Below are 14,058 nucleotides of genomic sequence, written 5' to 3'. Positions count from 1 at the left end.
GAAAGGGACCCAGTCCGGGAGCACCCTTCAGCCCGCCCCCTCCCTCCCTCGGCGGACAATTCGCTCTCCTCGTTAGGTTTCCCAAAGAGCTGGTGGGGCTGGGCCACTGGCTCCTGCAGGCGCTGCTGGAGCGCCGCCTGCCTGCAGGGAGCCCCGCTCACCCACCCAGCCCCGGACAGAAGCGGCTTGGGGAGCAGTCTTTACACCGGCACATCGTTTTCTCCGCCTGGCCCGCCCCTCTGCTTCGCCTCTGCTGCTGCTGCTGCTGCTGCTGCTGCCGCCGCCGCCACCCAGCTGACTGACGCCAGGAAAGAGGATGACCTCATCCCTCTCCCCCATACATACAGACACGCGCGCGCACACACATACACGCGGAATAGCCGTGGCGCCCAGAAAAGGGGGGGGGGCGTGTGTGTGTGTATGAAAGAGGCAGGAATCTGGAAGCGACGGTAGTTCGGAGGCGGTTGCGGTGAAATCACACATGCAACAGGAAGAGGGGACCTGAGGGGGCACAGGGGAACTGCCGACCGGCTATTAGATTGCGGAGAGGGGTGTGGGGGTGGGTGGGTGGAGGGGAGCGAGGTGTGCCCTAAGGAGGAAAGGAGAGAAAGTCCCTGGTTTTGTTTAGAGAAAAGGATCCACTCGCGGCCAGGCAAAGTGAGCAGTTATGGCTGGTATCTCAACAGATCTTTCAAGAAGGGTCGATTTGAGAGACTGCCTGGAACGGAAAAGACAGGGAGGAGGAGTAAGAGCAGGGATCTCTCAAACGGAGGAGACCAAAGGCACCTAGAGACACCTTCACACCTGAAGGCACAAGCGCTCCCACTCCTGCCCGGAGAAGCCAACTCCTACTCTTCCTGCTGCCGCTCTCCTTTTCTCCGCGCTCTTCCACTCTTGAAAGCGATCGCAGAGAAGCGGTGGCTGATCTGGGGGCGTGTACCGAGGAGAGCTCGGGGTGGTGGAAGGCGGGTGGGAAAGCTCAGACGAGGCCGAGCAGTTCCGAAGGTGAGCTGGCAACGCAGGGCTCTCTGGAAGTTGGCGCTCCCCCAGGGCCACCCATGGACGCAAAGGAGGAGGGTGATTCCAGAGAACAGGTGCAGAGAAACGAGGCCTCTAGTGCGGGAATAGCTGGCGGCTTCCCGCCGTTGCCGGGCGAGGGAGAGAGGAGGCAGACGTTTGCCTCATTAGCACGGCCTGCTTTGTCACCTCAGGGCATGGGGCGGGGCGGGAGGAGAGTCGTTAGCAGCAGGTGGTGTAAGGGAGCGGAGAAGCATTTCGCGTGGGGCGGGTGGCACCTCGGAGAGATCGCTTACCCTCCCCTATTCAGTTTATGTGCCACGAGGTAGAGGGAGGAGGGGCTGTGGCTAGAAGCCTTTTTATGCTCAGCATCTTCTCTGCATTGGTTAAGTGTCAGAGGCTGGCATCAGCACTGGAATCAAAGTGGCTGGCATGGTTTCAGAAGGCTAGCGTGGCCGGAGTTGGCTGGTCTTTTCAAGCTTAGCTGGAAATGCCTTTGACATACCAGATGCCCTTGTTGTCTGCCACAAAGCCATGTGGCATCTCCATTGATTGGGAATGGGGCATTAGTGTCAATGAAGTTGACTAGTACAGCTGAAAGTAAGGCCAGAGAAGATTAGCCCCTCATCAGACACATTGCATTTGACAGTTATGTGCGGCACAGTTGAATCTAGAATCTTATTTTTGATGGACACTTGCTTAAGCTCAAGAGATGAGTCAGGTGGAAGTAAAGAGGAGTTTCTTCCCCACACTTGTCCTGTGATTTCATGGAACACAGAGAAGCAGATCTTCCTCAGTCTTAAGAAAATCATGTAGGGCATATCATGACAGCTGACTCAACATGATGTGCTTCGGGCTGTGAGATTGTACAGAGCATGCCAGCATAATTTGCTCTCTCTACTGCTACTATAGCAAGGCCAGTCAGGAGTACTGTCCTAACAGTTTACTGAAAAGCAAGTTGATGTGGGGCAATTCCTGTAAGGAGGAGGAAGAAGAGGATGAGGAGAAATCTGCCAATTGCTCCCTATAATATTTTCTGAATAGGAGGCACGTCTTTATGTACTGTTTTTTCTTGTGGTCTTGGTTGAGGATCAAGATTATTAGAGGAAGGGAGAGACCTGGACTTTTCTTGGCCACTTACAGAGATCAGAGCTACTTCACGTAATGGTTGTATTGCCAACATCACTAGATACCGTGCTTCAAGTTCCTTCTGTTTGGTGTTTTCTAGTGTACAGTTTTGTACTGCACCATTTCTGGGGTCCTGTTAATCCAGCAGCATAAAAAAAATGGCAAAGGAGGAAAGTTGGAGGTGACTAGAGTCAGGAAGAGGCATGCTTGCAGAAGTAAAAAAAAAATGCCAACAAGACTTTGGTAAATCCCAGCTTCTCTAACATCATTCCCATGTCTGCTACCAAAGCTTTTGCATTATGCAAATAGCAAAGCATATTCCAGTTGAAGATAAGAAACATTACTCCATAGTAGATCAGGAAAGAAACCCAAAGTTAAATAGCCTTGGCTATGATTGAGACGAAATCTGTTTCATGCAAATATGTTCTTAAAGCACAATTAGAAACAATGTTGAAGCTAAAATTAGGTGAATGTGGACAAGATGTTATAATCACTAGTGAAGTATGGCTTAACATGAATTTTCACAACTGTGCAGAAGCTGTATAAAGCAATAAACATATTAAACACAATGTTAATTATGGCCTTAGTTGAATGTCATGGAAATTGACTGATAATTGTGTAACAAAATATATGTTTAATTTCTTCTCCCTAAAGTTGCTTAAGATTGTTAAACAACTAGCCTTTTTCAAAAATGTGGAGGCTATATTACACCAAAAATATTTTGCTATGGACACACTCTTGTTCTAAGGTCCTGCCTTTCTCGTACACCAATAAAAACAATGACATTTTGTCTACTTAATCAAGAACCAGTTTGGTGGAGTGGTTAAGGTAGAAACTAGCAGACTGAGTTCTAGTCCTGCTTTAGACATAAAAGATAGATGGGTTGTTGTTGAAGGAAAATAGGAAGAAGGAGTATTAAGCATATTCACTGTCTGCACTTACTGGTATTTATAAAATAATAAGTGCAAAATAAAATATTTGACTAATAAAAGGTTTGCTTCAATTTGGACAATTTCTTAGAGCACCCATTAGCAATATGTATCAGGAAGAAGATTAGAAAAATTCCAGTCAATACTTATTGAATGAAGTAACATCTAAACAATTTTGGGGGACAACATTGTTGTATCTTGTGTGTGTTTGCGTGTGTGTTTACAGTGAAGAGATACTGAATGCCTGTCATGTTTCTGACAGTAGAGTTGTCTGCCTGTTCACATTTTGATATTTGCTACTGGATTTACCAATATGAGATGTTACTCTAGTCTAGCAATTGATCTTAGCAACAAGAAATTCTTGAAAGCCACTTTTGAAAAACAGAAATTGTAAAAATGATTTTCATCTGTAACCTTTTGACATAATGACCACCATAAATACCTAATAATTCCTTTCTTTTGTCATTTGGTGATTGTTGGCCCCATCTCTACACATAGGGATGTTTAAAAAGGGCAATTTTAAAGTAAATTGCCCTTTTGAGCACATTTTACTTTAGAAGCCATATTAGCATAACCATTAGCAGACCAATTAGTCTCTTTCAAGACTTCCTCTTTGCCTAGTCTTTTGTCTATGTATAAGTATGCACACATAAATAAACATACATATTATAATTTAGGATTTCATTTCCTTTAAATTCTTATTTCTATCTAATAATTTGATCTTGCCATAACTTAGTAGATCTCAACACTAAACACTGAGCATGCTATCTAAGGCTGCTGATTTTGCCTCTCCCACAAAGGGAAAAAAATAGAAGTTTCTTAATTATTTTGTTGGATGGCTTGTTCTTTTAAGTATAAGGGGAGTGGAAATTTTTTTGGGGGATGATAGGTTTCTGATACCAAATAACTTGAATGATTTTGAATATCAAATCTATGTTGTGCAGGGATATCAAACTCAATTTTATTGAGGGCTGTGGTTGACCTCAGGAGGCTGGGCGAGCGTGGACGACTGGGTGGGCATGACCAGCTTGACACCACTCACTAGGTGTGGCTGACTGAGTGGGCATGACTAGCTTGACGCCACTCCCCAAACTGCTGGCATGTTTCCTCTTTGCGTTGGGTAGACCGGGCTGAAGTCACGCTGGCTTACCTCTTTGCATTGGGTAGACCGGGCCAAAGTGACAAGGGCCAGCCCCTTACATTTTCCAGGATGGCCACGCGGGTCGGATGCGACCGATGGATCGTGAGTTTGACACCCCTGCTGTAGTGCAATTTATGACTGTTTAAAATTCTGCAAAATGCCTTCTACTAGTGATGCAAGAATAATAAACTATGAATAGTTTTACTATATTAGAATTAGTATAATCACACTTCTCATTCTCAAAGGTTTTTTCAAGAGGAAACTGGACTTTCTGGTTTTTCTTTGAAGGCATTTCGCTTCTCATCCAAGAAGCTTCTTTAGCTCTGGAAACATCTTCAAAGAAAAAACTGAAAGTCCAGTCGCTTCTTGAAAAATTACTTTTGGGTTAACCATGACCTGGATGACTGAGAATCTCCATAGATGTTTAGCTATGCACTTTGGGACGAACACCATTTGAATGGTGTAGGATACGAAAGGATTTCCAGAAAAATTGCAAAAAATTCCAAAAAAATGAAAGACTACAGGAACCATTTACGCTTTAGTTTGAGATGCAGACAGCTCAGATTCATTTTCAACAGCCTGCCTCTGTGTTCAACAGTGAAGGGACACAGAACAGAAAACATCCTGCAGAAAGCCCTGCTCCAACTTCTCAATGACAGAGCTGAAGAAGCTTCTTGGATGAGAAGCGAAACATCTTTAAAAAATAACCCAGAAAATCCAGTTGCCTCTTGAAAAAATACCTTTGGGATAATCATGACCTGGAAGACAGAATCTCCCTAGACATTTCTCATTCTCAAGCCATAACAGATGTACTGCTTCTCTGTTTAGTTTATAAATCATGTTTTTCTTAGTTAAGAAATAGAAACATTAATTTTCTAAAGTGATGATAAAAAATGTAAGAGAAGACCTACTGAATTTCCTTAATTCAGTAAAAAATGTATAAAAGAAAGAAATTACCGTATGTCAGTAATACACTTTCTTCCCACTTCAATAATACTGGTAATTCTATACTCAGTGATTCTTGTAGTTAGCATGTTTTGTATTGAATCTGCTCTATTTATGTTCTTCAAATTGAAAAAAGACCAAAACATTTTTTTAAAAATCAAAAACATAGCAGCTAGAATTTTGAATTATTATACAATAATATTCAAAATTACTCTATCCATGGAATCATTTCTATTCACATAAAATAGTGACTCCATGGTTTTAAACTTTCACATGATTACTGAGAACAAAACAAAAACCTTTTATTAAACGAGGAATTGCAAATATAGCCCACTTATTTTATGGTTGCTAAATTTCTCAATTAAGCTCTTTAAAAGATACAATTATGTACAAAATATTCTTATTTAATATAATGCAAACATAATTACCATGCTTAGAAACTGTTTTAACACAGTCCTTTATATGTTTCTATCAACTTCAAAGTCCATGTGACACTTTGAGAAAAATATTTAAGCTATGTTTTAACAGTGAGTAGAGGATAGGAAAAGGAGAAAAAGGAAGAGAAAAAGGACAAGGGTTGGAAGCAAATAATATGACAATGAAATTAGAGTATAATCCCACATGTGCCTATTCAAAATAAAACATACTGCACTTTAGAGAGTCTGAAGACACCATGATAATATTCTACGTGAGGATCTGGCACAAGAAGACTTTTAAAACAATATAACAATACTTTGGAATAGTATTGTATATTGTAGTTGTATTCTATAAAACAAAATTATTAGTTAAAAATGCAGCAAATTGTTCCCAAAGATATGAGCCCATAGTCTTTATTCTACTATTATGATCTAAAAGTTAGAATATTGATTACAATTATATAAATCCTTCCATGTTTTTCTATGTGATCACAGAATCAAGAACTAAAAGTTATATTAACGATCTAGTCCAACCACTTCCTGATGAAGCTGCACTAGAGAGTAATGTCTTTGTTCCATAGAGAACAAACTTACTTAAAGAAAAAAATATTAATGAAAATTGAAGTTTTTCACACTTCTACCGTGTATAGAAAGGAGAAAATTTTTATCTGAGTCATGACACAGAAAAACATTTTTTACGAATATAAAATATTTTAAGTTTCTCCTAATACAGAAGCAGCTAACTGAAGTTTTTTAAAAAATTCAATACAAAACTATAGAAGTAATGTAACACAACATTTGGATGCTAGAATCCTATAAATAGGAGAGTTCCGAGAAGACTATGAGATTTCGTGTTTGTTCCCACTCCACTCCTCTGAAAATCCATTTAAAGAATTTGAACCCATTTAGATGCTGGATTGATTTAAAACATACATGTATAACTATCATTCCTATCTAAGTTGTTTAAGATATATCTATAATAACTATTGGCTTGTTTTGTGTGCGTGTGTATGTGTGTATACTTCTATCTAGTGCAACATCTCTTGACAATTTAAAGATGGGTGGACTTTCAGAATTCCCCAACTAGCATGTCTGACTGAGGAATTCTGGGAGTTGAAGTCCACCCAACTTAAAATTGCAAGTTTCTACACAGGTCTAGTATGTATGTTTCTTACTGTTTTCCTATGGTAATAAAATGTAGAGTTGCATGAAATATAGTTATATGAGCTATAATTTCCAAAACAATTTTGCAGTGTTTGGTTTCATGCTGCAAATTCACGAAATTATGCCAAAGTATCCCATTTCTCATTTCTACCCTTAACCTGCTTGAGACATTATTCCCTACTAAAGTACAAATTCTGCATAATTCAGATCATTTAGTATAGTATAACAAAACACTGTGAAAGATAAATTCTATTTCCTCATTTTACTTTTCTAATAAAATCACATTAAATCCTTAGTGAATATTGTTTTAACCCATCAGGATGTCAAGGCTGTTGTCCTCTGTAAAGGGAATAGAAGCTGTATCTGAGTACCATTTCTAAACACCATTGTCTGAGTTATTTATGGATAGATATAAACATTTTAAAAAATCTGTCTCTATAGAAACTGGTTGAAGGCTAGACTTTAGAATTGTCTGTTATAAAATTCACTTCTTTCGCATATCTGAGATATTCAAAATATATTTTGACATGATTGATTACTTAGAAATCTACTGACAATTTTTTTCATGTATAATTGCTGTCTTAAACAAACTAATTTAGAACTTTTATGAATATCAACGCAATTCATTTCAAATTAAGAGCAGGTCAGATTTTAGCCTTTAATTTTTCACAATGAATTCTCAACAAATGTCATTCAATAACATGTCTTAATTTTTATGCACTAATATAACAAAATATTTTTTTCATTCCAATCTTGTTGAATTAATCTTGCTGACGGTAATTTATACAAATATGTATACACTACTTTATTTCATGAAAGTTCTCTTTATTTTATAAATTGATTGAATGTTGAAGATAAATACAAGAATTTCATAATTCAAGGGTGATTTTATCATATAAGCAATATCTAACATCAGAATGGCTCCAAACATCAGTCAAAATTGTGAAAATAATCAACATTTGCAAAAATAAAAAAATCCAAAATGAAGTTGAAATAGTGGCTTTTGTTTTTTCAAGTTTGCACAGGAAGCCATGGAAACTATTGGACATATTTGGAACATATTTGATTTTTAAAATCTGTTTGTTTATTTATCATACTTAATTGCTGCCCATCTTGTGGTTCAGGTGGGGTTTTTTTCTTTTTCTTTTTCAAGTTAACTTTCAATAATATCCAATATCAGTGTTTCATAGGAACAAAATGTATGCCACATCAGATGTATATGAGCCACAATAACAATGCTGGAAGTTGTGATTCAGCAATATCTAGAAAGCCACATTTTTATTCATGATTTATATGTAAACCTTAGCTAGAGTGCTTTTTTACATGCAATGTAACAAAATTATATGTGTCAGCATGTACCCTGGTGAGGTAGAAAAGACCATTCCTGACAGAAACAATGCAATGCTTACTGTTCATTTGATATTTCAATAGTAAGCCTGTCCTCTTTTTAAATAAATATTGGATTTACCTTTCCATAGATTATTTGTTATGAGTTGCAGCATGACTGATCTGTACTCTTTGTTATGAGGTAATGAATTTTCATTAACTGCATGAGTCCCACAGCAAATAGGCACATATTTAGGACATTTAAAGCTGTCCTACCAATATGTAATTCACTCACAAAAAGAAATCAATGGATCCCATGTAATCTGTAATTTTTGCCAAAGTTTATAAATTAAATTAATAAATTAATAAACCAAAACTCAGTCTGAATACTTTACTTTTGGAAAATCTGAATCTTGATTTAGAAATATATAACCAAAGATGCAGAACGATTTTGAACTAAATCATCTGTATGATAATATAGCTGTTCTAGTCTGCAATTACAGCCATGTTATGGAGATTAATTTAAGTTGTAGATTGCAATTTTCACATAATATAAGCCATTTCATGAGAAATTACTCTCTCAGTAGTTTTATTGATACACTAATCATAAAACACCTGGATAAAATTGATATTATTGTCCTATTCTCAGAAAGATCTCAATATATGGTATATATTTACCAATATATGGTAAAATGTTATGGCTTTAAATGGAAATTAAGAAAATAATGAATATAAAGCTTGTATATAAACTGACCTGCCTTCTATTGAAACTGACCTCAGCCACTCAATTTCCAGGAATCTTTTGCTTTAGGTCAGCAAAATGGAACTCCTGTTAAAATTTCCCCCATGGGTTTTGCAAATACTGTTTGAACTGCTTTTTGAAAAATCATTCAAAAGTATGTTATATATTTCCAGGGCCTCGTTTTAAATAGTACAAAATAGGACAAAAGGACCAAATAAAGTGCTGAAATATGTTACTGAGTATTATTGAAGTAAACAAAGTAAGATAGTATTATTTACATTTGATATACTAGAAATGGCATCAAGGTAAGTTCATATTGCAAACAATTAATGAAAGACACATTAGAAGAAAAGGGTAAAGTGATTCTTTCTAATGAATATGGATACTGACTAAACTCATTTCTTCACTCTAGGGATCACATTTTACATTCATTTTTGTATCTTTCCTAGCGATGCAAGCAGAAATATAGACTTTTTAGTAAAACTTAATTAAACCATTTCCTTGTTCAATCAGAAAATACTAACTTGTTATTTTTAACATAGTACCATTATAAATTATTTATTCTTATATATAAGAATATTATTGATAAGCATTTTGACAAAGAGTTCTTAATTTTCAAAGTGAATGTACATTAAAATAAAGCATACATTTTTATAGCTTTTTATAAAACCTATAATTTTTTTTTGATTGATTTCTCATTTTGTTATTTCAACAGTGTATCTTGACAAATTATTGCATAAAAAGCTTCTTAGTTCCTTCTATCATTATAAATTACAATTTTCTCAAAAAGTGATGCCATTTTCACAATTTAATAAGACTATTTATAGACATAAGAAAGAAATATTTACCCCTCTTCCTACCTTCTGATACACACACAATATAAGCACTGGCACCATTCATATGAGGATGAGAACACACAGTTCAGTGAGTCTTCTTGGCTTCAAAAGTATTCTTTATAAGGCAAATATTTCATGTGGTTGCCTATGACATCTTGCCACAGAGTTTTCCATAACCATTTTGAAAATATTTTGCCTTTTGTAGATTAAGCTACTTGTGTATGATGTTACCAAGAAAGTACTTTCATTTATATAAAAATAAACTTCCAATAAAAGATTTCATTATGTGCTTGCTCATGACTGACATAAATTGCTTTTTGTTTTTCCTATGTAAAAAAAAAAACCTGTCAATTTTAAATGTTGTGAAAGTATCAGTGATACTAAGACATACAGAACAATGAATTTCTTTTATTCTATAATTGAATAAAGGTGTTTAGAATGCTTAGAATCGTTCTCAACGGAATTATTAAAATGTGATAAATTGTTTTGATATTGCTTCATGATAATTATAGTTATTTCATAATTAGGATATACAAATAAACTGAATCAGCTTGAAGTGAAAGGGGGAAACACATTCAAATAGGTTTCAGAAAATTACTATATGTAAAGCTGTACTACTGTGCGGCCATCATTTTCATCTTCAGCCAGCCATCTGATGAAAGAAAATATATAGATATTTTATTGAAAGAGAAGGTACGTTTGATCAGACTTTTCCATCCTAATTCCATTGATCATGCCAACTGGGAACTGTGGGAGTTGTAATATAACATAACTGGAAGGCACAGTTTAGGGAAGTTCCTATAGACATGAAAATCCATGGGGATTTTGTGGGTTTCATTTGGATTGAATGAACATGCTGTTGACCACTTACTAATCCCTCTGTTTCATAGCCTGAAGCTCAGACCTACTGATTCTCAATTTCCCTTGAAGCTGTGATTCCCCTTCTCCTTGGAAAGGGAAAATATTTCCTGATGTTTAATATTAGCAGTAGCAGTGGCACTTAGACTTATATACTGTCCCATAGTGCTTTTATGGTACTTTGAGTTGTTTACGGAGTCAGCATATTTTCCCCAACAATCTGGGTCCTCATTTTACTGACCCCTGAAGGATGATTGAGTCAACCTTCAGCTGGTCAGGATCAAAGTCCAAGCTGCAGGTAGAGTTAGCTTGCAATGCTGCATTCTAACCACTGTGCTACCAGCCATATTGTTTAGTTAATATTTCTGTGAAATGTTGTAACAATAAAAATTTGAACAAAGCAAAACATACCTGTTACAGTTAAAGCTGTAGAGTTCATTTGTAGACATATCTGTAATTTCTACCTTTTCAAGAAACCAGCCACTTGCTGTAAAAATAATAATAATAATGAGAATAAAGATCTGACTGGCCTAAATCAGTGCCATTTTCAAACGCCTGAATAAGGGCTGCAGCTACTATTGTATGCAAACATAAAAGTTATCCAAATTATTTCAGAAACAGGATCAGCTGGCTTAATTGAACAAGGGATGGCTACCACATGCTAAGCTCTGTCAACAAGGCTGTCTAGACTCAATTTCCAAATGTCAATCAAGTCAACTAAACAGTGACGAGACATTATTTTTTACCCACCTGATGACAAAATACGAAAGGTGACTTATGAACTCTCTACAGTATCATTAAGCAGATTTATCCTGTGAGATAAATTCAGCTGAGTGACGAGAGCAGGCAGGAAGTCAGCCAGAAGAAAGTCATAATTCACAGTCATGTGGGCTGCTCATTTAACAACCTGTACTGTCCTTGCTTAATGACAATTGGGACTGTTGGAGTTGCCATTGCTAAATGCAATGGTCACATTTTGTTAAATACTATTTTTTTAAGGATATAAAGATAAAATAATGCAAACCAAGGATAATCCCAGAGTTGCCTTGTGGTACGATGGACAGCTAATACATTTTACAAATAAATTAATAATATAAAAGGTAAAGAAGAAGAATATAAAGTGCAAAGAAAAATAAAAAATAAAGTTATATAAAGAAATGACGACTCCTCCCTCCAGACAAGTATAATCAACTTTTGTAACTTAACCCTTTCTTTAGTATTTTAATTTAAAAAAAAATCTTCCTATATTTCATCTATCAATAAACAAATTGCAACATCTCATCATTCAGTCCAAATCAACAAAAGTCCATTAAAAGCTATCAGTAATAATAACATCAATTAATTTTGCACCCCAATTTATCATTTTCTGTGAAAAACAAAACACATCTTTCCCCATATTATCTTTTATTTATAAATACAGCCTCATCTTTCAATGGCAGAAAAAATGGCAAACTGAAGAGGGATCCACAACAGATGCTGTAGTAGAAAGAGTAGCTTATGAATGGATTGGCTCTTCAGAACTCTTCTCTGGATAGAGGACTGGGATCATCAGTCCTGGAATCATAAGCTCCATATAGAAGTTTTTCGCAAAGAGCTTGTAAAATAGCAATTTCTGGTGGGTTTTATTGCTGTGGAAACCAGAGGGAAAATCATCTTGGCTAAGCCACAGTTCAATGCCTTCAATTGGACACCAAGTACTCCTATTTTCTTTCTTAATCACCTTAGGAAATTGCTTATTACTGATTTTTTGGATGTTAAAACTTTTAGCAAGACAAGAATAGGTTGACTAGAGGAAACCAGAGAGAACGAAAGATTACAAGTAATAAAGAAGACACCCATTATAACAATGGAGCAATATTGACTGTAGAAGAAATCAAGGATATTCATTCATTCAATTTTTATAGCTACTCAACCAAATGACTCTGGATCAATGTGTCCAGAAATCAGTCTTAAGATAGCTGGATTTTACAGAGGCTACAGAGGAACATATTTTACTAGACAAAATAGACTAAAGGTGATCTGTAAATGGATAAAAAAAAAGCCAGACTATAAGACATATGGAAAAAGATGGATTTACAAACAACACTGGATGATGTCTTAATAATTAAAGGAGACATAAAAATAATAAATCAAAAGAATGACTTGGAAAGCTTTTTTATCTTGGATGTACAAAAAAGATATATTAAACTAGTGAAGGAGTTCCTGAGAGGAGACAAAGAGAAAATGATAAGAAATCAGCTTGTGGGACATTATGTGAAAGGATTAAAGATCAAGCTTTCTAAAAGTAAACACAAAACCAAAGTAGATTTATTAGATATATCATAAAATATGAAGAGGATTTATTTGATATACGTGGTGTGATTTCTCATCATGTTCTTTTTACTTATACCCACATTGCTTAACAACAGAGTCCAGTCCCAAAAAAGCATCATTAAGTGAAGGCTACCTGTATAGATATTTTAGCACATATGAAACACAATTTAGGCAAGTAATGCAAATATACTTACCAAACCCTTTCCCATCATGTCCAATCTCAATCTTCTGCAGCCTTCCAATATTCTTTGTCTTAATTTTGAATGTATCAGACTTTAAAATGAAAAATAGAATTAGTTTTTCAATTATGATAGGTCAAAATCTGGAAAATGCTATCTTTACTTTGTGTGAATGCTTCCCTAAATATAGTTCAGCTGCATCCTTTGCAGCAAAATACATGCCACAGTCATTGCATATGAAGCTCCATGTCCCTTTGCCAAGAACAAGCAACTGAAACCAGAAGTGCCAAGTAGCCTGGAGATTTTCCAAATATCTATACATCTGCCAACCCCTTGGTTTCTCTCAAGTTCTTTGATCAAAAACTAGTCTGAATTAAAGCAGGGTCAAGGATATATAGGATTTTTATTATTGTTATCACTGAAGATATCAGCTAGAACAGTAATTTTTGTCTCTGTTTGAATTCTTTCTACCACATGGTCCTGAACAAGAAAAACAGCCTAAAAAGGAGCTGTAGCTTTGGCCTAATCCAAAGAGATATTATAAGGGGATTCTAATATTTTTTTCAAACACATTTCAAAATTCCAAGTAAAATAACTATGGACAACTAAAAAAGGTTTGAATTAAAAACCTGAAAGGGAAAAATAATCTAGCATTCTGCCTTCATCAAAATAAACCATATTTAAAAATAGATAATATTTTGCTGGTACCTAAGGAACTACATAAAAATGGCTGGTTCAAGAATATAATTCTCCAAGATATTGGAGAAAAAAAGTTAGAAACATTTGTTTTTTGTCACAATAACAGACATATTCAGCTTCATTAGTCAGATGAATAAATAGCAACTGGAACTGTGTAGCGATCTGGATTTGAAAAAGAAAATGTTATTTGCACTGTGTGTAGATGCCCACAGTATATACATAACACCTCTTAAACTAAGGAAGGCAACATAGAAATGCTCAATAGCTCCAGTCACATTTTGCCCTTCAAATTCAGATCTCTCCTCAGCTTTCTTAATTATTCTGCTCCAGAAAGGTTTAATATGTAGCAAAATCCTCACAAGACT

At 36.1% G+C, this 14,058-nt stretch overlaps 1 protein-coding gene across 1 annotated transcript in view; it reads right to left on the bottom strand.

Moving 5' to 3' along the window:
- Nucleotides 1–6,804: 6,804 nt before the first annotated feature.
- The window catches only part of RP1 (RP1 axonemal microtubule associated), a 221,844-nt gene continuing 214,590 nt past the window's right edge, over nucleotides 6,805–14,058 (bottom strand). Inside the window, exons 57-59 of the mRNA XM_081952551.1 lie at nucleotides 13,010–13,088; nucleotides 10,914–10,989; nucleotides 6,805–10,296 (exon numbers count right to left, since the gene is read on the bottom strand). Coding sequence (XP_081808677.1) covers nucleotides 10,242–10,296; nucleotides 10,914–10,989; nucleotides 13,010–13,088 — 210 coding nt within the window. The 3' untranslated portion in view covers nucleotides 6,805–10,241. The remainder of the gene's footprint in view (nucleotides 10,297–10,913; nucleotides 10,990–13,009; nucleotides 13,089–14,058) is intronic.

The sequence above is a fragment of the Natrix helvetica genome, assembly GCF_964273705.1.
Source record: "Natrix helvetica genome assembly, chromosome: 4".
NCBI classification, from domain to species: Eukaryota; Metazoa; Chordata; class Lepidosauria; order Squamata; family Natricidae; genus Natrix; species Natrix helvetica.
Note: the sequence above shows the minus strand (reverse complement) of the source record. Positions and strands in the feature narration are given on the sequence as shown.